This window comes from Chlorocebus sabaeus, chromosome 16 (assembly GCF_047675955.1).
Source record: "Chlorocebus sabaeus isolate Y175 chromosome 16, mChlSab1.0.hap1, whole genome shotgun sequence".
NCBI lineage: Eukaryota > Metazoa > Chordata > Mammalia > Primates > Cercopithecidae > Chlorocebus > Chlorocebus sabaeus.
Genome location: NC_132919.1, coordinates 64,134,763 through 64,160,182, shown reverse-complemented (window position 1 = coordinate 64,160,182; position 25,420 = coordinate 64,134,763). Strand labels below are relative to the sequence as shown.

The window sequence follows — 25,420 nt, the reverse complement described above, 5'->3', positions numbered from 1 at the left end:
GAATAGTTTCAGAAGGAATGGTACCAGCTCCTCCTTGTACCTCTGGTAGAATTCGGCTGTGAATCCGTCTGGTCCTGGACTTTTTTGGTTGGTAGGCTCTTAATTATTGCCTCAATTTCAGAGTCTATTATTGGTCTATTCAGGGATTCAACTTCTTCCTGGTTTAGTCTTGGGAGGGTGTATGTGTCCAGGAATTTATCCATTTCTTCTAGATTTTCTAGTTTATTTGCATAGAGGTGTTTATAGTATTCTCTGATAGTAGTTTGTATCTCTGTGTCCACGCATACTTCTATAGTGCTTCCACTTGAGTTTCAGATCTCAGTGCATGGCTTTGCCATCTCAGTGTGTTTACCCAACTGTCAGAGCCAAAGGCATGGCATAATCCTCAGTTGTCACTGCTCTCTCACTCCCTACATCCAACCAATCACTAAGCCCTGTCTATCTTACCTCCTCAACATGAAAGCCATGCACTTCTCTCTATCCCACAGAAACTACCCTAGTGTAAGTAAGTCACTATCTTCTTGGATTTAACTGCAGTATCCTGCCTTGTCACTCTACTTCCATTTTTGCCATCTCCATCCACTTTCCACACTGAAGCCAGATCATAACTTAACTATTAGAAAATATTTAAGTGGCCTACAATGCCAACCACAAATCTAAACATATCATCACATCACTTACCTTCTAAAAAGCCTACAGTGAACTCTCATGTTTCCTATAAAAATGTTCTGACTTAACGTGACATTTTAAAGGTCCTTCATAATATATCCTCTGCTTAACCTCCAGTCTCATATATCTCTCTCTGTCTCTCAAGAGAGTCTTGCTCTTATCTCCCAGGAGTGCTGGAGTGCAGCGCTGCGATCAAGGCTCATTGCAGCCTCTACCTCCCAGACTCAAGCAATCCTCTCACTTCAGCTTCCCCAAGTAGCTGGGACTACAAGCGTGCATTACCATGCCTGGCTAATCTTTGTATTTTTTTGTAAAGACAGGGTTTCACCACGTTGCTCAAGCTGGTCTTGAACTCCTGACTTCAAGTTATCCACCCCCATCAGCCTCCCAAAGTGCTGGGATTATAGGCGAGAGCAGATGTGCCCAGCCCTCATCTCTTGTAACTTCCCCTCTCACACCCTAGATTACATTTAACTCGGGTCCTAAAATACTGCATGCTCTCTCACCTCCTGGTATTTGCCTAAAATAGTTTTCCCCTTTGTGAGTCAGTTTCCTAGGGCTGTCATAAAAAATTACCATAGCCAGGAATGGTGGTGCAGGCCTGTAGTTCCAGCTACTTAGGAGGCTGAGGCAGGAGGAACCCTTCAGCCCCAAGGGCTCTGGGCAATAGTGCACTATGCCAATCAGGTTTCTACACTAAGTTCAGCATCAATACGGTGACCTCCGGGGATCAGGGGACCACTAGAAGTGGTGAACCAGCCTAGGTCAGAAACAGAGCCGGTTAAAACTCCTGTGCTGTTCAGCAGCAGAACTATGCCTGTGAATAGCCACTGCACTCCAGCCTGGGCAACATAGCAAGACCGCCATCTCTAAAACAAATTAATTGATAAAATTACCACAAACTCTGTGGCTTAAAACAATAAAAATTATTCTCTCCCAGTTCTGGAGGCCAGACGGTGTCAGTAAGGCCACACCCCTTCCTTCTGCAGGCGAGAATCCTTCCCTGGAAATTGCAGCCTCTAGTGATTCCTGGCATTCCTTGGCCTGTGGCAGAATAATTCCTATCTGTGCCTTTATTTTCACAATGCCTTCTTTGATCTGTGTCTCAAATCTCCCTCTCCTTTCTCTTATAAGGTCACCAGTCATTAGATTTAGGACCCACCCTAAATCCAGGATGATCTCATCTCAAGATCTTTAATTTAATTACATCTGCAAAGATACTTTCCAAAGAAGGTCCCATAGCAGGTACAGGGCTTAGGCCTTGGACATCTTTTTGGGAAACACAATTCAATGCACTCTACCTATCTATGCTTAGCTGACTCCTGCTTATCCTTTCTGTCCCTGTGAGTAGTCACTCCCTCTGAAAGGCCTTCTCTGACCCCCAATTCTGGGTCAGGCTTGCTCCTACATGCTCTTCTCTCCCTATCATACAGCACATTGCACTGTTGAAGTTACAGGTTTAGCAGGCAGCTTTGTCCATTAGATTGTGAGCTCTGGAAGGGCAGGGACCATGTCAGGCTTATTCATTTTTTCCCTCACCTAACACACAGCACAGAACAAACTAGGCACTTAATACTTGTTGAATTTAATTGACTTTCCCAAGATTATGCAGCTATTAAATATCTGATTTAGCAGTTCAGTAAGAGAATGTTGTGAGAAAAAGACTTAGAAAACAGTCTACATTTGTTTGGCTACAACATGATATTTGTGTAGGGAAACAGGAAGAGATAAGGTGGAAAATATGTACTGGATCCAGATTATAGAAAATCTCTTCTAAGGTTTCCTCCAAGCATTGGAGAGCCATTAAAAGTGCTGGGAGAGGGGAGCAGTGAGGAAGAAGGATTTTGATAGAGGAGTGGCGGAGTTTGACCTGGAAATAGTATATAGAAAAGTCTGGTAGAAAGACAGACTGATGGCCAAGAGACAAATGAAGAGGTAAGAAAAATAGCTCTGGAAAGTAGAGGAAGCAAAGGGGGCTGGGCACGGTGGCTCACACCTGTAATCCTAACACTGTGGGAGGCTGAGGGAGGCAGATTGCTCTGAGACCAGCCTAACCAACATGGTGAAACCCCATCTCTACTAAAAATACAAAAATTAGCCAGGCATGGTGGCACGCACCTGTAATCCCAGCTACTTGGGAGGCTGAGGCACAAGAATTGCTTGAACTCAGGAGGCGGAGGTTGCAGTGAGCCGAGATCAGGCCACTGTACTCCAGCCTGGGGGACAGAGCAAGACTCTGTCTCAAAAAAGAAAGAAAAGAAAATGTACTTACTGAATGGCAAGACCTCCCACTAGCCCCCTTCTCCTTCCATGTTCCCGATGTGTTGGAAGCTAGACTTATACCACCCAAGTAAAATTGTAGAAGATTAGTCTTCAGGGAAATTGACTAGCCCATGAGAAAAAACCCACACTCCCAGTTAAAAAGTCCCTTGATGAAACAAGGCTCCAACCAATTACCTGACAGTAGAGCTCCCACCAATAAGATTTAACACACCAAAAAGCTTCCAATTGGACTTAACGGGTGCTTACTCTCATTCTAAAATATGAATAGACATCCAAGAAATCAAGGGACATTTAAGAGCTGGACATAGTAGCACATGCCGGTAGTCCTAGCTACTCGAAAGTATGAGGCAGAAGGACCACTTGAACCCTGGAGTTCAAGTCCAGCCTGGGCAACATAATGACACCCTCATCTCTTGTTAAAAAAAGATATTTAAGGAAGATTATTATTAGATTATTAATCTTAGATTAATAGTAAAGCAATATTAAAACAAGAAGGAAAGAAAGAACAAAAAAAAGAAAGAACAAACTAAAGAAGTAGAGATAATGCATGATACATGATACAGAAGAATTATTGTAATATCCTCCAAGATATGAGGGTTAATTTGCATTCATGAAATTTGAATAGGAAACTATATAAAAGAAACATTCAAAAGAAAGAAAAAGGTTGAAGTTCTTGGAAATTAAAAATAGAATAGCAGAAGTGAAAATTTCAATTAAGAAAATCTCTCAGAATATTGGAAAAAGAGAAAACAGCATTAGAAAAAATGAGAAAATCAGTCCAGCATTCCAAATAGTAAGCATTCTAAAAGGTGAACGAGAAAACCAAATGAAGGCAGGAAATTATCAAAGAAATAGTCCTAAAAGATTTCCCAGAATTCACATACGTGAGTTTGTAGGTTTAAAGTATCCATTGAATGTCCAGCACAATGAATGATAAAAGACCCATACCCACACATGGCACATTACTATAACATTTCAGAACATCAGGGATAAGATGCTAAAAGTTTCCAATAAGGAAAAAAATTTACTTTTCTGCATGCGGAAAGGAAACATAAGACTTCTCAAGTACAGCACTGAAAGCCAGAAAATAATGTTAACAGTGCCTCAGAAAAAATGATTTGCAACCTACCCAGCCAAACTGCAAAGTATAAAAGAAAAGACACTTTCCAGTTACCAAGCCTCAAAAAATGTACTTATGCATTCTTCCTTAGGAAGCTATTGAAGGATATACCCCACCAAGATGAGGGAGTATACACAATAAGTAGGAAAACAGGCAGTTCACACCTATAATCCCAGGACTTTGGGAGACCAAGGCAGAAGGATCACTTGAGCCCAGGAGTTCAAGATCAGCCTGGGCAACGTAGGGAGATCCTATCTCTATAAAAAAAATTTTTTTTTTAATTAGTCAGATGTGGCATGTGCCTGTAGTCCCAGCTACTCAGGAGGCTGAAGCAGGAGGATCGCTTGAGCCCAGAAGGTCGCTACACTCCAGCTTGGGTGACAGAGCAAGACCTTGTCTCAAAAAAAAAAAAAAAAAAAAAAGGAAAACATAGGATCCAGGAAACAGAATATCCAAAAAGGAGACAGACAAAGGGACTTCCTCCCTGGGATGATGGTGAAGAATAACTCTGGGTCAATAACTATGCACTGAAACCATTCCAGGTGGATAGATCTCTTCAAGAAAACAAAAAGTGAAATATATAGAAGTCCTGTATATTTGATCATAGATCTTGCAAGGAACTAGAGAAATAACAACACCTTACATATGTTGAGTTGTTACTGTGCTCCTGATACCACCCTAAAGTCTTTATGTGTATTATTTCATTTAACACTATGAAGTGGATACTGTCATTACCCCCATTCCCAGATAAGGGAATTGAGGCATCTTAAAAATTGAATAATATGCCCAGGATTACACAGTTAGAATGGTGTTACTGAATTCACTGGACTGTCAGGAAGGTGTGAAACCTCAGCAGAGGAAAAGTCTACTACAAGCCAGGACATCACTGGAGGTGGGTGAGGGAAATGAGTAAAGACTGGGCTTGCCCAGGACATCTGGGCCCCTACACAGACTGATCTTTTATTGTGAATATAGGTTTATAGAATATATATTTTCTTTTACTATACTTCTTTCTCTCTTTCTTTTTTTTTTTTTTTTTTTAAGACAGAGTTTTGCTCTCATCGCCCAGGCTGGAGTGCAATGGCATGATCTCAGCTCACTGCAACCTCTGCCTCCAGTATTCAAGCAATTCTCTGGCCCCAGCCTCCCAAATACCTGGGATTATGGGCACGCACCAACACTACCACGCCTGGCTAATGTTTGTATTTTTAGTAAAGACAGAGTTTCGCCATATTGGCCAGGCTGGTCTTGAATTCCTGACCTCAAGTGATCCTCCCACCTTGGCTTTCCAAAGTGCTGGGATTACAAGCATGAGCCACCACGCCTGGCCCTGTTTTCTTTTATTATACTTTGTAATATAGTATGGCAAAGAGTATCTTTCCTGTATTTTTAGATATGCCCAGGAATTCTGGGAAACAGAGATATGCAAATCTAGCAAAATTATATCATTATATTAAAAGCAAATACAGGCTAGGCTCACTCTTGTAATCCTAAAGCTTTGGGAGCCCACAGCAGGAAGATCACTTGAGCCCAGAAGTTCAAGACCAGCCTGGGCAATGTAGGGAAACTCTCTACAAAAAATTTAAAGATTAGCCAGGCAGGGTGGCTTGCACCTGTGGTCCCAGCTACTCAGGAGGTGGAGGCAGAAGGACTGCTTGAGGCCAGGAGTTCAAGGCTGTAGTGAGCCTTGCACCCCTGTACTCCAGCCTGGGAGACCGTGAGACCCTGTCTCTAAAATAATAACAATAATAATAATAAATAGCAGGCTGGGCATGGTGGCTCACGCCTGTAGTCTCAGCACTTTGGGAGGCCAAGGTGGATGGATCACCTGAGGTTGGGAGTTCAAGACCAGCCTGACCAACATGGAGAAACCCCGTCTCTACTAGAAATACAAAATTAGCCAGGCATGGTGGTGCATGCCTTTAATCCCAGCTATTCGGGAAGCTGAGGCAGGAGAATCGCTTGAACCCAGGAGGTGGAGGTAAGCCAAGATCGTGCCACTGCACTCCAGCATAGGCAACAAGGGCAAAACTCTGTCTCAAATAATAATAATAATAACAGCAAATACAAACACAAGCCACTAGTTTTGGTATGTGATATACATGAAACAATTAGTTATAAAATATAATGTGACATAAATTGTTAAGCAAAGATTAGAATTTCAAGGAAGAAAGGAAACTATAGACTAGAGCAAAAGTTCTTAAACTTGCACTGTGTCAGAATCAGCTGGAGTGATTGTTAAAACACATTGCTAGGCTACAGGATTTCTAAGTTAATAGGTGTGTAGTCAGGGCCAAGAATTTGTATTTCCCACAATTTGTATTTTCCCAGTGGTGCTGAAGACCACACTCAGAGCCATAGAGTATATAGAGAATACTCTGAGGGAAAGAAAAACTGAGCCTTGAAGGACCAGGTGGGAATTAAGTTACATTAAGAAAAACTAGCCTTATGCTATTTTCAGAGGCAAGTGATGACATTGTGGATGGTTGAGTTCAAGGCTAGGGAAGAAAGTATCTGATCATAAGTCAGACTCTAATCAGAACACCATAGGCACATTTCCTACCAACCACTGCTTCAGCCCCAACATTTAGAATGAGTCCTTTCCCTCTTCCTGAGAGGAAAGGAAAGGTTGCCTGTCACCATCCCAGAGAGTAGTGAAGCCTCCCATTGCTGTAACAGGAAGAAATCTACCTATGTGTTTATGAGAAGCAAGGTCCTACACCTTTTCCTCTGAGACAGCGTAAAGTGATGCTCTTCTACTCAGAACACTGAGATGTGAGAGGTTCCACTATCAAAGCAGTGAGCAGCAAGTCCTTCCACCTCAGCAGCAGTAAGCAGATCAGATCCCTGCCATAGCTGCAGAGAGAAGTTCACTGTTCTGGCAGCAAGGAGGAAGCTGATCACTTACCACCACAGTTACTGATATTTGAGGCATGCATGTTTGTAAGTCAGATATTTATACCATGGATCAGAGTCCTTTATCATATACAGCCTGCCAGCTGTACTAATTCTCAAAGAATGTGTAACCTAAAATGCCCAGTAACACATCTAAGTCTGTTCTTACACATACACTCCAAAAAAAAAAGATAAGAAAGAAAAGCAATCAATAGTGATTTACTCCAGATCATAAGCTTACTGGTAGTATTTTCTTTTCCTTTTTATACTTTTCTATATTTTCCAAATTCTCTGCAATGAGAATTTCTTTTAACTTAAAACAAAATTTGCATTTCTAAACCTAACACAAAGTAATAATCATTAATGTTTGTATTCAAGCTGGTACCACTTAAGGGTTTGTCAAGGATCATAATTCATAAGTATTTTTCTAAACAAAACAGGGAGGTCAGAGCTGGACATGATAGCAGGTACCTATAGTCCAGCTACTCAGGAGGCTTAGGAGGGAGGAGAATTTGAGCCCAGGAGTTCCAGTCCAGCCTGGCAAAATAACAAGACCTCATCTCTCTCTGAGAAAAACAAAAACAAAAACTCTGGGAAGGCTTGGGGAAAAAAGGGAGACCAAAAGCCAAGGAATACAGATATAAATAGTCAAATGGCCTGTGGAAGGTATCAGTAGATATTCTATAAATATCACAGAAATAGACACTCAAATATTATTGAATGAATATGCAAATTAGATTTAAAGTAAGTTTCTTCAGCATATGTAACTAGCAACTTGACTTTTTAAAATTTTTATCCTATATCTCTTTGTATCCATTTCTGAATTACTTTTTTTTTAAAGCTATTTCCAAAGAAAATTCCAGCATACTGGCCCAGGAATGTTGTGGAGTCCCTACACTATGGGCTATGGAAAAAGGACACTTAAGCCAGACATATGCACACCTCCAAGCTCAAGCATGGCTGCCTTTGCTAATGCTGCCCGGATTGCAATAATGAAAGAAAAGGATTTATTTAAATTTCTTGAAGAGCTCAAGAGTAAGAGCCATTTGTTCTCTCTCTACTGTTGTAAAGGATGTATTTTTATATGACTGGTCAGAAAGAAGTACTAGAGCCCAAATGCCTTAAGAACAGAACCACAGCCTATTCTGAGTGACCACTCTGTGTGACATAGATGTCATTTGAAAGCAAATGTAGATGTAACCTGAATCCTCAGACACCTGATGAAGCCTAGAGTCTGTGAATGGGTTGGGAGTGGAAGCAGGAGAGTGAAGAATGAGGGCCATGGCCACTGAGAAGAATAGACAAAGCAAAACAGGCACCACATGCTGGTCTTTTATGTGAATTTCTTACATTGTTTGTGATACCATTTTTGTTTTTATCTTTTTAGGATGCAATTCCCATTCAGATAGCCCATATTCAAAAATACCCATCTTTCCATTGTTCCCTAATGTGGATGGGGTGGTGATGGGAAAGCCATTCAAAGACATGCAGAAATTAGAGATGCTAAGAAGAAAGGAGCCTTTGAATTTCTTTGAGGATTATTTTTTCCATAAAAGAGACTGGAAAACACAGGTGAGATTTAGATTATGTCACATTAGTTAAATACTTAGATTTTTAAGCACTAACTTAAAAGAACTAATAACATGCTTTTTACAACAAATAGTTTTAGTCATTATTTTCAAACCAGATGCCATAGCCATGTGCCCAAATTTAAGACCAGGTGTTAACATTTCATTTAATTTCAACAAATAAACTTACTAAAAAATACAGGTTTGGGGTTGGGGATGGGGAATATAGGAATAATAACAATAAAAGTTTCTCCAATCCTATCTCTGAATGCTCCCCCAACCACTCAGGGACCAGCAGCTGCACTCTGGACACCCTCCATCCACTCTAGATTGTGGTTGGGCAAACACCATGAGATGAGAAGACCAGGCCCACAACCCAAAAGAGCAGTGCTGTGATGGAGGGGCCATCCTGCCCTCAACTAGATCCCCATTTATGGTCCCAGCTGCACCTTCTGGCCTTGCTTCAAGTTCTGTTGACTCTAGTCTTTTTGCACCCCCTCCCAAGATATACTTTTGTCATCATAAGTTTTAAGGTCTCTAGCAACTATGCCCAAGTTTCTGGATAATCTCTCAGGAGACTCTGGCCTTACCCCAGATAAGGCCTCTAGGCCTGAGAAACAGAATGGAAATTTAACTGGAGGCCAGCCTACCCTGTGGAGCTCTGGGTTCCAGAGGCCCATGTGTTGTTCACATCACTATACAATTCCTAGAAGGCCCCTCCACACATAGAGTTTAAGAGGCCCAGCGGGGTATCACTGTCACAAATGACCTCAAGTTCAGACTTTGTCTTTCTCCAAATGAAGTAACACCCACAGGAAAATATCACTGAGAAGATGGAAATAAGAGGACATTTATCCTCCTTTAAACTTATGTCCCAACATTCAACTACTCCTCCACCCCAGGTGCTTGTCTGTTTATTGTCAATCTCTCCGACTAGAATATAACATTCATGTACACAAGGGTTGTATTTCTTTCACTGAGGTATCCCTATCATCTAAAATAGAATTTGGCCCATAGGTAACTCAGTATTTTTTAGAAGGAAGAATACTGTAATACAAATACTTTATTTACTGAGAGCATACTATATGCTAGATTGTCTCTAATATAATCTCAGCAGAAATAATGTCAATAGCTTCCTAAATGGTCCCCTTGCTTCTACTATTGTCCCCTTCAATCAATTGTCAACCCAGCAGGCAAAGTGGTTCTGTTAAAATCAGATTGAAACCCTCCAATGGCTTTTCATATCACACAGAATGAAAACCAAACTTTTTATAACTTACAATGTCCCACACAATCAAAACCTGAGCCTTCCAATAATTGTAGCACTAGTAACTGTTTAAATTTCAATTAATTAAAATTAAATAAAATTACAAATTCAGTTCCTCAGTCACACCAGTCACATTGCAAATGCTCAACAGCCATATGTGGCTAATGGCTACTATACTGGACGACACAGAAATATAGAAAATTTCCATTATTAAGGAAAATGTTATTGGCCATCACTGATCTAGGCTCTCATTGCCTATCCAACAATCTCATCTTCCACTGCTCACCGTCCAGTACATTCCACTCCATCCTCAAGGCCTCTTTACTCTTCCTCTTGCAGACCAGACATGCTCTCACCTCATGGTCTATGGCTTTGCTATTTCTTCTGCTCTAATGTTGTTCCTCAGAGAGCTGCATCATAGCTCTCCCATCATCTCTTTCAGGTATTGTCTCAAATATCACTTCAGGAGGCCTAACAACCCCATTAAAATCACAATCCCCACATTGTCACTGTACTAAATGCCACTGAATTGTTCACTTCACTTGATTCATTTTATGTTACATGAATTTTCACTTAAAAAAATTTTTTTTTGAATCAGAGTCTTGCTCTGTTGCCCAGGCTGGAATACAGTGGCGTGATCTTGGCTCACTACAACCTCTGCCTCCCAGGTTCAAGCAATTCTTCTGCCTCAGCCTCCAGAATAGCTGGGACCACAGGCATGCACCACCACACCCGTAATTTTTGTATTCTTAGTAGAGACGGGGTATCACCATGTTGGTCAGGCTGGTCTCAAACTCCTGACCTTAGGTGATCAGCCTCCCAAAGTGCTGGGATTACAGGCGTCAGCCACCATGCCTGACCAATAAATTATTTTTTAAATAAGTATTTAAATAGCTGGGTGCAATGGTACATACGTCTAATCCCAGCTGATCAGAAGACTGAGGCAGGAGGATCACTTGAGCCCAGGAGTTCAAGACTGTAATGTGCGATGATCACGCCTGTGAATGCACTGCACTCTAGCCTGGGCAACATAGTGAGGCTCCATCTCTAAAAATAAATTTTTTTAATTAAAAATAAATTTAAAATAAAAATGTTTGAACAATAAATATATATGTATTCAAATAAAATCACAACCCCCAATACCTTATCCCCTTTCCTGATTTTTTTCATAACACTTGTTACCATCTAATTTACTAGTATATTACATCTAATACACTACATATTTATATTTATTATACTACATGCATACATATGTATATTTACATCTATATCTACTGTATATGTACTATATTTACAACTATTATATTACATTTAATGCTATTTCTATTAAACTATATGTTTATAATTATATACATATATAGTATATCTAATATACTATGTAGTATATTACATCTAATCTAATATAATTATGTATTTATAAATGTTCATTAGAGGCCAGGCGCAGTGGCTCACGCCTGTAATCCCAGCACTTTGGGAGGCCAAAGCGGGTGGATCACCTGAGGTCGAGAGTTCGAGACCAGCCTGACAAACATGGAGACACTCCATCTCTACTAAAAATACAAAATTAGCCAGGTGTGGTGGCACATGCCTGTAATCCCAGCTACTCAGGAGGCTGAAGCAGGAGAATCACTTGAACCCGGGAGGCGGAGCTTGTGGTGAGCCAAGATCGCACCATTGCACTCCAGCCTGGGCAATAAGAGCAAAACTCCATCTCAAAATAAAATAAAATAAAATAAAATAAAATAAATGTTCATTAGAACCAAGAAATAGGCTAGGCACAGGTTCCTCATGCCTGTAATCCCGGCACTTTGGGAGGCTGAGGCGGCTGGATCACTTGAGCTCAGGAGTTTGAGACCAACCTGAGCAACATGGTGAAACCCCGTCTCTACAAAAAAGAAAAGAAACAAAAGAAATGGTACTTTAAAGTTTCTGAAAGTAACTGAGTTACATGAACACTACCTGACCCCACACACAGACTCCCTATGACCACATTAAAATATTGGATAGGGCTGGGTATGGTAGCTCATGCCTGTAATCCCAATACTTTAGGAGGCCAAGGAAGGTGAATTGCTTGAGCCGAGGAGTTCGAGACCAGCCTGGGCAACATGGTAAAATTCTGTTTCTACAAAATATAAATATATATATATATATATATATATATATATATATATATATATATGAATACTGGATGAAATAAAATGACAAACACTGAAAAATGTATTCAAAAGAAAGGAAAACCCATGTTTCAGAAAGCGAGAGAGTAAGTGCCTAAAGCCAGAATAACAAGTTCATAAAATGAACTTGGCGGAGGGGTGGTAGATAGATCCTATACATCTAGGCCCTGATGGGTTGGGATTGGGGTTTCAGTGCCCATTCAGGGTCAGGAGATGTGGATCCCTGGAAGTAAGCAACTGGAATTGAAACCAGAATCTGGAAGGATTGCCCTCTCAGTAAAAGAAGGGGTAAGAAACTCAGTCCATAGCGAAGCTTGGCCTGCTGAAAGCTCTGAATAGAGAAGAAAGTATTCTGTGAAGAATTTAAAACCTAAGATTGTAGGATGCATGGATTCAGAATCTGAATTTATAGTTTCCACATTGGATGAAATCGCCAAACAGTAAAATTACCCTTAAAACTGGTTTTAGATTGGTATTACCTTGGGAGGTCTGCCAGACACAAACATAAACACATCCATATCCTAGGTTTGCATAGCTTATATAAAAAATCTTTTCAAATCTATTTTAAAGAGGTTCACAAAAATTACAAGCCATACAAGGAAATAATCTACTCTCAAAAAAAGTCAGTAGGTAAACAAGAGGAGTATCATAATAATTTGATATAGCAGATTGATCTTTAAAAGACTGTAAAAAATGTTTTAAACTATTAAAGAGAAATGTTTAGTAATGACTGAGTATTTTTAGGAATGACTGAGAATTTTTCTAAATTGATAAAAGATATGAATTCTTAAATTGAAGAAAACATTCTGGAGCAACATATATAAAAGAAAATCCAACTTGAAACATTGCAGTTGAAAATGAAGACAAAGAAAACACTTCAAAAGCAACCAGAGGCCAGGCACAGTGGCTCACGTCTATAATCCCAGCACTTTGGGAGGCCAAGGCAGGTGGATTGCTTGAGGTCAGGAGTTCAAGACCAGCCTGGCCAACATGATGAAACCCCTGTCTGTACTAAATACAAAAATTAGTTGGGCGTGATGGCACATGCCTGTAATCCCAGCTGCTTGGGAGGCTGAGGCAAGAGAATCTCTTGAACCCAGAAGGCAGAGGTTGCAGTGAGCCGAGATTGCACCACTGCACTCCAGCCTGGGCCACCAAGCAAGATTCTGTCTTGAAAGAAAGAAGAAAGAAAGAAAAAGAGAGAGAGAGAAAGGAGGAAAGGGGAGGGGAGGGGAGGGAACCAGAGAGAAAAAAGAAATAACTTACAAAGGAACAAAAAGTAGACTAACAGGAGACTTCATGCATGCAAAAATACAGGCCAGAAGACAATCAAATAATATCCATAGATTGAGGACAGCAAATTATTTCCAGCTAAACTATCATTCGAGAGAGGGTAAATAAAAATACTTTCAAGGCCGGGCATGGTGGCTCACACCTTTAATCCCAGCACTTTGGGAGGCCAAGGCAGGTGGATCACCTGAGTTCAGAAGTTCAAGACCAGCCTGGCCAACATGGTGAAACCCTGTCTCTACTAAAAATACAAAATGTAGCCAGGCATGGTGGTGCAAGTCTGTAATCCCAGCTACTCGGGAGGCTGAGGCAGGAGAATTGCTTGAACCCGGGAGGCTAAGGTTGCAGTGAGCCGAGATCCCACCACTGCACTCCAGCAAAACTCTGTCTCAAAAAAAAAAAAAAAAAAAGTTTGACATTATAAGGGTGTTGTTCTTTCTTGCTTGTTAACTTTAATGTGGTTTTTCAAATTTTCCCCAAGGGTGGTTGTTGTTGTTGTTGTTGTTGTTGAGACAGGGTCTCAACTTTGTTACCCAGGCTGGAGTGCAGTGATGTGATCTCAACTCACTGCAGCCTCTGTCTCCCAGGCTTAAGCAATCCTCCCACTTCAGCCTTTCTAGTAGCTGGGACTACAGACACATGCCACCATGCCCATCTAGTTTTTGTATTTTTAGTAGAGATGGGGTTTTGCCATGTTGGCTGGTCTTGAACTCCTGGGCTCAAGCAATCCACCCACCTCGGCCTCCCAAAGTGCTGGAATCACAGGCATGAGCCACTTTCATGACTCTGTCTCAAAAAAAAAAAAAAAAAAAAAGTCTCAATCATTAAAACAGTGTGATATTGATGGGCAGGGCCCGGTGGCTCATACCAGTAATCCCAGCACTTTGGGAGGCCATGGCAGGTGGATCACGAGGTCAAGAGATCAAGACCATCCTGATCAACATGGTGGAACCCCATCTGTACTAAAAATACAAAAAATTAGCCAGGCATGGTGGCGGGCACCTGTAGTCCCAGGTACTTGGGAGGCTGAGGCAGGAGAATCACTTGAACCCGGGAGGCGGAGGTTGCAGTGAGCTGAGATTGCGCCACTGCACTCCAGCCTGGGGGACAGAGTGAGACTCCGTCTCAAAAAAAAAAAAAAAAAGTGTGCTATTAAGAAATTGACAGACAGACCCAAGGAAGAAAATAGAAAGTCCAAAAATAAATAGAGCTATGTGGAGAATTTTAACTTAAGGAAAACATGACATTTCAACACAACAGGAAAATGATAGATTATTCAACAAATAGTGCACTGAGTAGGCATCTGAGGAAAAAAATGAGATTTATACTTTATGTACAAATTGCAAATGGATGAAATGTAAAAGAAATAAATGGAGGGTCAGAGAGAAAGAAAAAGAAAAGAAACCTTAAACATACTGAAATAAACTCTGGGAAGGCATCCCTAACTGTGATACAAAAGCCAAATGCATTTTTAATAAAAAGATATTAATTCCACTGCTTCAAGATCAAAAATCACCATATGGCCAAAAAAAATCACAGTTGCCACTCATAACACAAAAAGCTAACTTGAAAGAACTTCAAATTCATTAGAAAAAAACTAACCTATATAAAAATGGGCAAAGGGTATGAACAGACAGTTCTGAGAAACATGAAAAAATATTCAACTTCATTCCTCATAAAAGATCCAAGTTAAAATTCTCCTCAGGTATTTATCTTTTCATATTAGATTGACCAAGATGAAAAAACATGGTATACTCATAAGTTACAGGTAGGTTTGTAAATTGGTTCACCCTCTACAGAGGAAATTTGGCAATAATTACCAAAAGGACAGACCTCACACCTTTTGACCTAACATTTCCAGTCCTAGGGCACCATCTAGGATATACAGATATTTTTGCACATATGGCAAATGCCACTCCTGAGGGACCCAGAAAAAGTCTAAACAAACAAACAAATGGTTTGGCAATAATCTTATAAATTATATACAAATCCTTCGATAATAAAATATACTTATTTATTATGTCTTTTTGTTGTATAATTCAAACTAAAATGTATTACTAACCTTCTTTTTTAAATATGCATAAAGGCAGCAAATATAAAGTCTATGGACCCTGCCTCAGGTTATTCAAATAACATCACCATTGATCAAATACTCAAGAAAAAGCAGACTTGTACAGTGGCTGATGAAACTGCTATTAAACAACACGTGAGTATTCCCTGTGGAGTGCCTTCCCAGAAATCACTGACAAAAATATTGTCCACTTCAATACTACACCATAAAATGAAGGTAATTTTTATCTGCTCTGTCTTTAAAATGAGAAAAGATTGTTTCTCATGTTTACCCATTGTGATAACACCATTTCCTTCTCTATAATCAAATAGATTCAAATGTTAAGTGTTATTATTCATCCTGCTATTCACCTATGCGGCTATACTCACTATTATTTCTGGGACATTCATTTATGTTATTCCAGAAATATCAAACTAATTAAGGTAGTTGACCAACAGTCACAGTGAGTAGTGTACTCAGAGATTCATAGTGAAAGAATCTTACATCCTGAGGCCTCTAGCCCTGGGGCACCAGCTGCACCAGGGCTAAGAAGCTTGAGAAGATCAATAGTTTGGTATTAATACACTGGAAATCTTGGCATTAGGTAAAGAACAGTTAGGGCAAGTATTCTTTAGGCTATCTCAATCTATCCTCCTTGGTTCAGCTGCCACCTATGTACTATTAAAGTTGTCACTAACCTAACTTCATTCCTCTATTTCTGTCTTATCTCACTAACCACTTGATGAATATTTCTACCTCTACCTAGGGTCTCATAACAAACTCAACATGTCCAAAACAAAACTCATCATCTTCTGCATCCAACTGGCTCTCCCCTGGGAATTCTGTATTGCAGGTGTTTTTGTGTGTGTGTGTGTGTGCGTGTGTGTGTGCGTGTGTGTGTGTGTTTTCAAATAAGGTCAACTTTTATTTTAGATCCACAGGGTACATGTGCAGGTTTGTTGCAAGAGTATATTGCATATGTCTCAGTTGATAGCAACTACTCAGTCACTGAAGCTAGAAGGCCAGGAGCTATCCTTAACTTGGGTTTTTTTCCTCATTCTTCACATCTGCTAATCCCCAAGTCTGGCCTATTGTCATTCTCTTAAAGATTTTTCAGGGCCAGGCATGGTGGCTCACACCTGTAATCCCAGCACTTTGGGAGGCCAAGACAGGCGAATCACCTGAGGTCAGGAGTTTGAGACCAGCCTGGCCAATATGGTGAAACCCTATTTCTACTAAAAATACAAAAATTAACCAGGCGTGGTGGTGGGGTGCCTGTAATCCCAGCTACTCGGGAGGCTGAGGCAGGAGAATCCCTTGAACCCAGGAGGCAGAGGTTGTGATGAGCCAAGATCGCACTACTGCACTCCAACTTAGGCGACAGGGCAAGACTCTGTCTCAAAAAAAAAAAAAAAAATTTTTTCAAATCTGTCCCCTTCACTCCATCCCCATTACCACTGCCTTAGATGAGGCAGTCGCCAACCTGGTATTCTCCAACCATTCTCTACACAGCTGCTAATAATCCAACATGAAGAGCCAACCATGGCACTGTCCTGCTTAAAAGTAAACACATCCCTCTCAATGATGGCAATTTCAACTCTATTTTCTGCTTAAGGGATTTGTTTCACTTTCATTAGAAACAGTGGCTCACTACAGCAAGATTTTCACTGAGGAACAGTGTCTTGCTAGCCTCACAGAGATTACTGACTTATAAGATTAAGTGTAAGGGCCTGCCTGTCCTTTGTCATTATTTATTCCTCTGACTTTAAACTTGACACTCCAGCAATACCAAGTGCCTGAACCCTCCTACCACACCTCCAGGATATTTACTGCTTTGGGGGTCTCTGTTTATGCTGTCCCTTCTCCCTGGAACACCTTCCCCTCACCACTCACTCCCTCAATTTGATCACATCCTTGAGGACCTACTCAGCTCAGCATCATCTCCCAGTCAGTTCTCCCTATCCTAGGCTGAATTGAGTGACTGAATTGGCACTCCTCTTATATCCATAGCCTATCTCCATCCCATACTTCAGCCTATTTTAGTCCACTGTATTTCTCATATCCTTATAAAATTTCTTATTACCTCATTATTCCCAAGCAGTACATTTTGGTTGTCCATCAACTCCTAGCTCACATTTCCTCACGAGGCACCACCCAATGTATAGACTCTGACTTTCGAGTAGCCTAGGAACATAACTCTTGGGGTATCTATCATTGTGGTCCACAAATCAAAGCTACTTTAAGGTAACTACAATAAACTTCTGGTCTCTCACTACAGGTGAAGAGAGCTACTGATACCTATAATTTTGGAATTGCCCTTGAACACCGGAAAGAAATGCTAAACCTCTGGCAGAAGATCCGAGGGGATTTGATTGGGATAGACTCTAGAAATGAGTCCTTTTATGACACCTTTTCTACTTATACATGGTCCTGGAATGTTTGCCAAGAACTACTTTCTCCTAAGGACTTAAGGTTATATGATGCCTATGTGAATAGAAATTCCTCCCATAACTCCAGATCCTTTTCCTCATCAGATACCAGTGAATGTGACACAGACTCAGGAAGAAAAAGAAAACGGAAAGGTTTAAAGGGATTTCAGTAATGAAATTTCTACATTTTCTAAACAGCTCATCACAAACTACTTTTTCATAGTTATCAAAATTATGGTTTCTTGCTTTTGTCTAAGTACGTTCTTAGAAGCTGGAAATTTTGACATCTTTTGGATTCTGACCAGTAAAAACGTTTAAGTCATAAAATGGTTTCCCTTTCGTTAAATTTTTTGTTTGTTTGTTTATGTTTTGAGATGGAGTCTTCCTCTGTCACCAGGCTGGAATGCAGTGGCATGATCTTGGCTCACTGTAACCTCCGCCTCCTGGGTTCAAGCCATTCTCTTGGATCAGCCTCCCGAGTAGCTGGGATTACAGGCGCCCACCACCACACCCAGCTAATTTTTGTATTTTCAGTAGAGACGGGGTTTCACCATGTTGGTCAGGATGGTCTGGATCTCCTGACCTCGTGATCCGCCCACCTCGGACTCCCAAAGTGCTGGGATTATAGGTGTGAGCCACCGCGCCCGGCCTCCTTTCCTAAATCTTTACCAGTAAATAGATGCTGGGCTGTTCGTTCCCTAGCAATCAGCTATGCTCTGCTGCCCCTACCTGGCTTAAGACTGCCTAAGCCTCAGCAGGAAGGAGAAAAGTTGACCTGAGCTAAGGGCTCTCCAAGCAATAAACCTGAGTTTATGGTGAGTGTAAACTGGATTAGGTTTTCAATTGTTTGTGAAAGACACTAGAGACAGCAGAAGAGGATGACCTTTCAGTTTCAGGGAATAAGATCCGCAAGCCCTAAAGAACCTTGATTAAATTTGGGTATTCCCAAGGCTCCTTAGCTACAACCTGCATACCTGGATTGCTCTTACAAATAGCTGAACACGGCCAGGTGCGATGATTCATGCCTGTAATCCCAACACTTCGGGAGGCTGAGGCAGGCGGATCACCTGAGGTCAGGAGTTCGAGACCAGCCTGGCCAACATGATGAAACCCTGTCTCTACCAAAAATACAAAAATTAGCCGGGCGTGATGGCACACGCCCATAATCCCAGCTACTCTGGAAGCTGAAGTGGGAGAATCACTGGAACCTGGGAGAAGGAGCTTGCAGTGAGCTGAGATTATGCCACTGCACTCCAGCCTGGGTGACAGAGCAAGACTCTGTCTCAAAACAAAACAAACAAACAAAAAACGAATAGCTGATCACATCAATTGTATTTATTGTTGCTGTTCTTTAATGCATTTAATAAAGCAGCACATATATAACTATATTACAAGTTTGGGAATTATAATTTTTTATTACGGTAAAATATACATTCCATAAAATTTGCCCTTTCAATCATGTTTAAGTATGTATCATCCATTACTGGTTTTTTGTTTTGTTTTTGTTTTTGTTTTGGTGTGTATGTTTGTTTAGAGACAGGGTCTCACTCTGTCACCCAGGCTGGTGTGCAGTGACACAATCATGGCTTGCTGCAGCCTCAACCTCCTGGGCTCAAGGAATCCTCCCACCTCAGCTTCTCACGTAGTTGGAACTACAGGCATGCCCCACCATGCCTGGCTAATTTTTTTATTTTTGTGGAGACATGGACTCCCTATGTTGCTCAGGCTGGTCTCAAACTCCTGGGCTGAAGTGATCCTCCCACCTCAGCCTCCCAAAGTGGTGTTATTATAAGTATGAGCTACTGTGCCCAGTCCCACTGGGGTATTTTTCTGGGGTATTTTCTCAAGGGTTGCCCACAGAGAGACAGACCACTTTTGGACTCAGGAAATCTGGATGTACCAAGACTAAATCTATATTAACCTTCTGATCTACTGTCAAGATGGCAAAGTGTTTTATTTCTTGTGCCAATTCTGATCTAAAAATGTAAGGGATAAAAAATATATATACAAGGGATGAGATCAACTATTTGTAAATGTTGTCCAAGAAGCTGGTTTGCAGGTGTGTGGGTGCAAACCAGTCCATCACACTCAACATATAGAACAAATGCTTTTTAAATCACTATTCTAGAAAAATTTTGACCCAGAAAAAGGAAAAGATATGTCCAATATTGATGGGGACAATGCCTCATAATGTTTAAAAAAAAAAAAATTGAGACAGAATCTTACTCTGTTGCCCAGGCTCAGTGCAGCAATGTGATTTCAGCTCACTGCAACCTCCACCTCCCCAGGTTCAAGCGTTTCACCTGCTTCAGCCTCCCAAGTAGCTGGGATTACAGGTACGTGCCACCACACTCAGCTAATTTTTTATTTTTAGTAGAGATGGGGTTTCACCATGTTGCCCAGGCTAGTCTCAAACTCCTAACCTCAGGTGATCTGCCAACATCAGCCTCCCAAAGTGCTTGGATTACAGGCGTGAGCCACTGCGCCCTGCTGTAAAATTATAAAATACCAGGAAAAAGCAATGAAGGCAATGCCCCCAAAACTGCTTATTGAAGTGGCCTTGAGGTAATTTCGCGAGTGTTACCATGACTAGTCAAAAGAGTCTAAATATACTTGCTATTATTCATAAAGATACGATGTTGGAGAGAAGAACTAACCTTATAGATAAGTAGTCATATTTTCTAGGTAAAAAGATTTATGACTTGACAAGAGACTTTTCATATGGCTGTAGGTATAACAGGGAATCTAGGAGATATAATTTGGATGCCAAAATGTTACAGTTCCTGGAATCTTTCCTTGCATCAGTGAGATAACAGGACAGAATATTTTTTAGTAGGATCTGTCCTGGAAAATCTAAAATGTACAGCAATAGATTATTTCTATTAAATTGTCACACACTGTCAATGACAGTATAAATTGGCATCTCTCTGCCGAAATATAGTATAGCAAGAGGGTACTCATCCATCCATTCATTCACCAATTATCAACAGAGTTGCATACTGTGTGCCAGACCTAGTTCTAGGACCTGAACATATAATAGTTAACAAACAAGTAAAATGACTTAACCTCACAGAGCTTAGTGATAGAGCTAATTATAACCATTGACTCAGCAATTCCTATTCTAGAAAGTAATCATAGGCCAGGCGCGGTGGCTCAAGCCTGTAATCCCAGCACTTTGGGAGGCTGAGACGGGCGGATCATGAGGTCAGGAGATCAAGATCATCCTGGCTAACACGGTGAAACCCCGTATCTACTAAAAAATACAAAAAAACTAGCCGGGCGAGGTGGCGGTCGCCTGTAGTCCCAGCTACTCGGAGGCTCAGGCAGGAGAATGGCGTAAACCCGGAAGGCAGAGCTTGCAGTGAGCTGAGATCCGGCCACTGCACTCCAGCCTGGGCCACAGAGCAAGACTCCGTTTCAAAAAAAAAAAAAAGAAAGAAAGTAATCATAAAGAAATAATCATGAATGTACAAAATTATTTCATTACAAAGATGTACACCATGTTTAATTTTTTTCTTTTTCTTTTTTTTATTTTTGAGACAGCGTCTCACTCTGTTGCCCAGGTTGGAGTGCAGTGGCGTGATCTCAGCTCACTACAACCTCTACCTCCAGGGTTCAAGTGATTCTTCTGCCTCAGCCTCCCAAGTAGCTGGAACTACAGGTGCATACCACCATACCTGGCTAATTTTTGTATTTTTAGTAGAGACAGGGTTTCATCATGCTGGCCAGGATGGTCTTGAACTCCTGACCTTGTGATCCACCTGCTTCGGCCTCCCAAAGTGCTGGGATTACAGGTGTGAGCCACTGCGCCCAGCCATTAAACGTTTAATAGTATGAAACTTAAAGTAGCCTAAATGTCCAGTAAAGCACAATACAGCTATATGAAACAATACCAGAAGGACATTAAGTGATGTTGTAAAAGAATATTTTGAACAAAAGAATAATGTCCCCAAGTTTTATTAAGTTAAAAAGCAGACTACAACTGCTAAGTGGCATGGGAGAACTTCAAGGCATTGTTCTAAAACTAGATTGTGACACAGATTACACAAATATAGATTTTTATGAAAATGTATTGAACTGTACACTTAAAATAAATGAATGTAATTAGGTTCTCTTGTTGTTGTTGTTGTTATTTGAGACAGAGTCTTGCTCTGTTGCCCAGGCTAGAGTGCAGTGACACATTCTCAGCTCACTGCAACCTCCGCCTCCTGGGTTCAAGCGATTCTCCTGCCTCAGCCTCCTGAGTAGCTGGGATTACAGGCACCCACCACCACGCCCGAGTTTTTTGTTTGTTTGTTTTTTGTTTTTTGTGAGAAGGAGTCTCTCCCTGTTGCCCAAGCTGGAGTGCAGTGGCACAATCTTGGCTCACTGCAAGCTCCACCTCCGGGGCTCAAGCGATTCTCCTGCCTCAGCCTCCCAAGTAGCTGGGACTACAGGCACACGCCACCACACCCGGCTAATTTTTTGTATTTTAGTAGAGATGGGGTTTCACCATGTTGGCCAGGATGGTCTCGATCTCCTGACCTTGTGATCCGCTCACCTCGGCCTCTGAAAGTGCTGGGGTTACAGGCGTGAGCCACCACACCTGGCCTAATTTTTGTACTTTTAATAGAGATAGGGTTTCACCATGTTGGTCTGGCTGGTCTCGAATTCCTGACTTCGTGATCCACCCGCCTCAGTCTCCCAAAGTGCTGGGATTACAGGAGTGAGCCACCATGCCCGGCCGGATAAATGTAATTGTTTAAAAAAAAAAAAAGGCACAAAGCATTTTGTTGTGAAACTATTTTAATGTAAAGTCACTTGTATAACTAAATTAGAAAGAAAAGACAGGGATGATATAAGCGAAAGCGTTAATGAGTCAAATTAATGGTGGGAAGAAGTATTTTCTTTTTTCTTATCAATATCTTCTAATGTTCTATAATAAAAAATTTATTTTGCAATAAGAAAACATAGGCCAGGTGCAGTGGCTCACATCTGTAATCCCAGCACTTGGGGAGGCTGAGGCAGACGGATTGCTTAAGGCCAGAAGTTCGAGGCCAGCCTGGGCAACATGGCGAAACACTGTCTCGACAAAAAATGCAAAAATTATCCGGGTATGGGGACACAAACCTCTTGTTCCAGCTTCTCCGTTGACTGACGTGGGAGAATCACTTCAGCCTGGGAGGCAGAGGTTGCAGTGAGCTGTGATAGTGCCACTGTACTCCAGCCTGCATGACAGAGCGATGCCCTATCTCAAAGAAAAAAAAGGAGAAGAAGAAAAGAAGATAAATAAATAAATAAATAAATAATGTTTTAAAATCAAAGTTGTTGGCCAGGCCCAGTGGCTCACACTTATAATCCCAGCACTTTTGGAGGCCAAGGCAGGCAGATCTCTTGAGGTGAGGAGTTCCAGACCAGCCTAAGCAACATAGTGAAACCCCATCCCTAAGGAAAATACAAAAAAATACAAAAATTAGCCGGGAGTGGTGGCAGGTGCCTATAATCCCAACTACCCCAGAGGCTAATGCACAAGAATCACTTGAACCAGGGAGGCAGAGTTTGCAGTGAGCCCAGATCGCACCATTGAACTCCAGTCTGGGTGACAGAGCAAGACTCCATCGCGCAAAAAAAAAAAAAGCCAGGTGTGGTGACTCATGCCTGTAATCCCAGCATTTTGGGAGGCCAAGGCAGGCGGATCATTTGAGGTCAGGAGTTCAAGACCAGCCTGGCCAACATGGTGAAACCCATCTCTACTAAAATACAAAAATCAGCCGGGTGTAGTGGCGGTGGCCTATAATCTCAGCTACTTAGGAGGCTGAAGCAGGAGACTCGCTTGAGCCCGGGAGGTGGAGCTTGCAGTGAACCAAGATCATGCCACTGCACTCCAGTCTGGGCAACAGAGCGAGACTTCGTCTCAAAGGAAAAAAAAAAAGCAGAACAATTAACTATCCTTGTCCTTGGCTGACAACCTAAGGCAAGAATCCAGAATGAGAGTTTTTAACCTTTACAAGCATTTAACCCATGCCACCCACTGAGCTAGAAGAGTTCTCCTTACTCACCACCAGAGGGACCCTTAGCTCGTCTGAAACGGTGTTTCTGAAGCTACAATCCAGTATAAAGTCTGATACCAGAGAACTCACAGCCATGTCAAACTTCCGAAAAATTATTTTAGGTGCTTCGAAAAATAGGTTGCACAGGCCAATCAAATATAATTGTATAAAATTAAGTTTAGGCTGGGCGTGGTGGCTCACACCTGTAATCCTAGCACTTTGGGAGGCTGAGGCCGGCGGATCACGAGGTCAGGAGATTGAGACCATCCTGGCTAACACGGTGAAACCCCGTCTCTACTAAAAATACAAAAAAGTAGCCGGGCATGGTGGCGGGCACCTGTAGTCCCAGCTATTCAGGAGGCTGAGGCAGGAGAATGGCGTGAACCCGGGAAGTGGAGCTTGCAGTGAGCCGAGATCACGTCATTGCACTCCAGCCTGGGCAACAGAGCAAGACTCCGTCTCAAAAAAATAAATAAATAAAAATAAAAACTAAAATTAAGTTTAGGATACTTCAGCACATTTCACAGAAAAAAAGGCCAAAGCTGTTTGACATTTAAAATGTCTCCTTTGGAACTAATATAGTAAATTCAAGTGAAGACAATGAGCTGTCTGCAAGAAAATGTGCAGTGGGACTGTTGATTGGGAACACTAGCAGCTTTTAGTGAGGGGAGAATAAAAGCCCATAGATGAGAAAACAAGATGCCAGAAATAAATGTAAATCAACCACCATATCTGCAAACAGCTGGCCTTGAGAAAAGATAAAAATTCCTTGTACTTGTTTCTGGGTATGGAGCTTGTGTTCAAAATGTTTCCAAAGACCACAAGAATGGCAAAAGCATATTGTCTTCAAATGAAGTACAACTTCTTTACTATCTTTTTTATTAACTTGCATATTTTTCTTCCTAGAGAGGGCTTAGAGCTTGTTCCCATTTCTTTGGAGGAAAAAGTATAGAATCATTCGTTGCTCCCCATAGTTTTACCTACAGAAAGAATTTACAATGGAATAAACAATTACTGGCTGGGCGCAGTGGCTCACGCCTGTAATCCCAACACTTTGGGAGACCAAGGCGGGCAGATCATTTGAGGTCAGGAGTTCGGGACCAGCCCAGGCAAAATGGTGAAACCCCATCTCTACTAAAAATACAAAAATTATCTGAGTGTGGTGGCACACACCTGTTATCCCGGCTACTCAGGAGGCTGAGGCAGGAGAATCACTTGAGCCGAGGACATGGAGGTTGTAGAGAGCTGAGATCCGGCCACTGCACTCCAGCCTGGGCAACAGAGCAAGACTCCATCTCAAAAAAAAAAAGTACTAATTACCAATATAATACATCTAGCACTGCACTAACCCTTTCCTTCTTTTTTTAAAAAATTCATCTTTCCCTTTTATTCTGACATTATGACATTAAATAAAGTCCAAGAGGTATTGGGGTGGTCCTTGTTTGGTCTCTGCCCTTTCCTTCTTTTCCAAGTGGTATTCATCATGCTTCTCTTGGAAGTCTTATCAAATACCATTATGTCTATAACATACTTTCTTCTAGATTCTTTTGAGAGTCATTTTGTACTAGATCTAGAAATAGAAATGTAAGGCTGAAATGTATTGCTATGACAAACTATGTATGTGTGTATTACAATCTTAATTGTGC

The 25,420-nt window shown here is 41.3% G+C and overlaps 1 protein-coding gene across 2 annotated transcripts in view; it reads left to right on the top strand.

The window, feature by feature from the left end:
* The window catches only part of EFCAB3 (EF-hand calcium binding domain 3), a 160,773-nt gene extending 142,701 nt beyond the window's left edge, over positions 1-18,072 (top strand). For both annotated transcript variants that reach the window (XM_073005148.1, XM_073005149.1), the window contains 4 exons: positions 7,809-8,002; positions 8,355-8,539; positions 15,353-15,472; positions 17,595-18,072. In XM_073005148.1, coding sequence (XP_072861249.1) covers positions 7,809-8,002; positions 8,355-8,539; positions 15,353-15,472; positions 17,595-17,918 — 823 coding nt within the window. In that variant the 3' untranslated portion in view covers positions 17,919-18,072. The remainder of the gene's footprint in view (positions 1-7,808; positions 8,003-8,354; positions 8,540-15,352; positions 15,473-17,594) is intronic.
* The last annotated feature ends 7,348 nt before the right edge of the window (positions 18,073-25,420 follow it).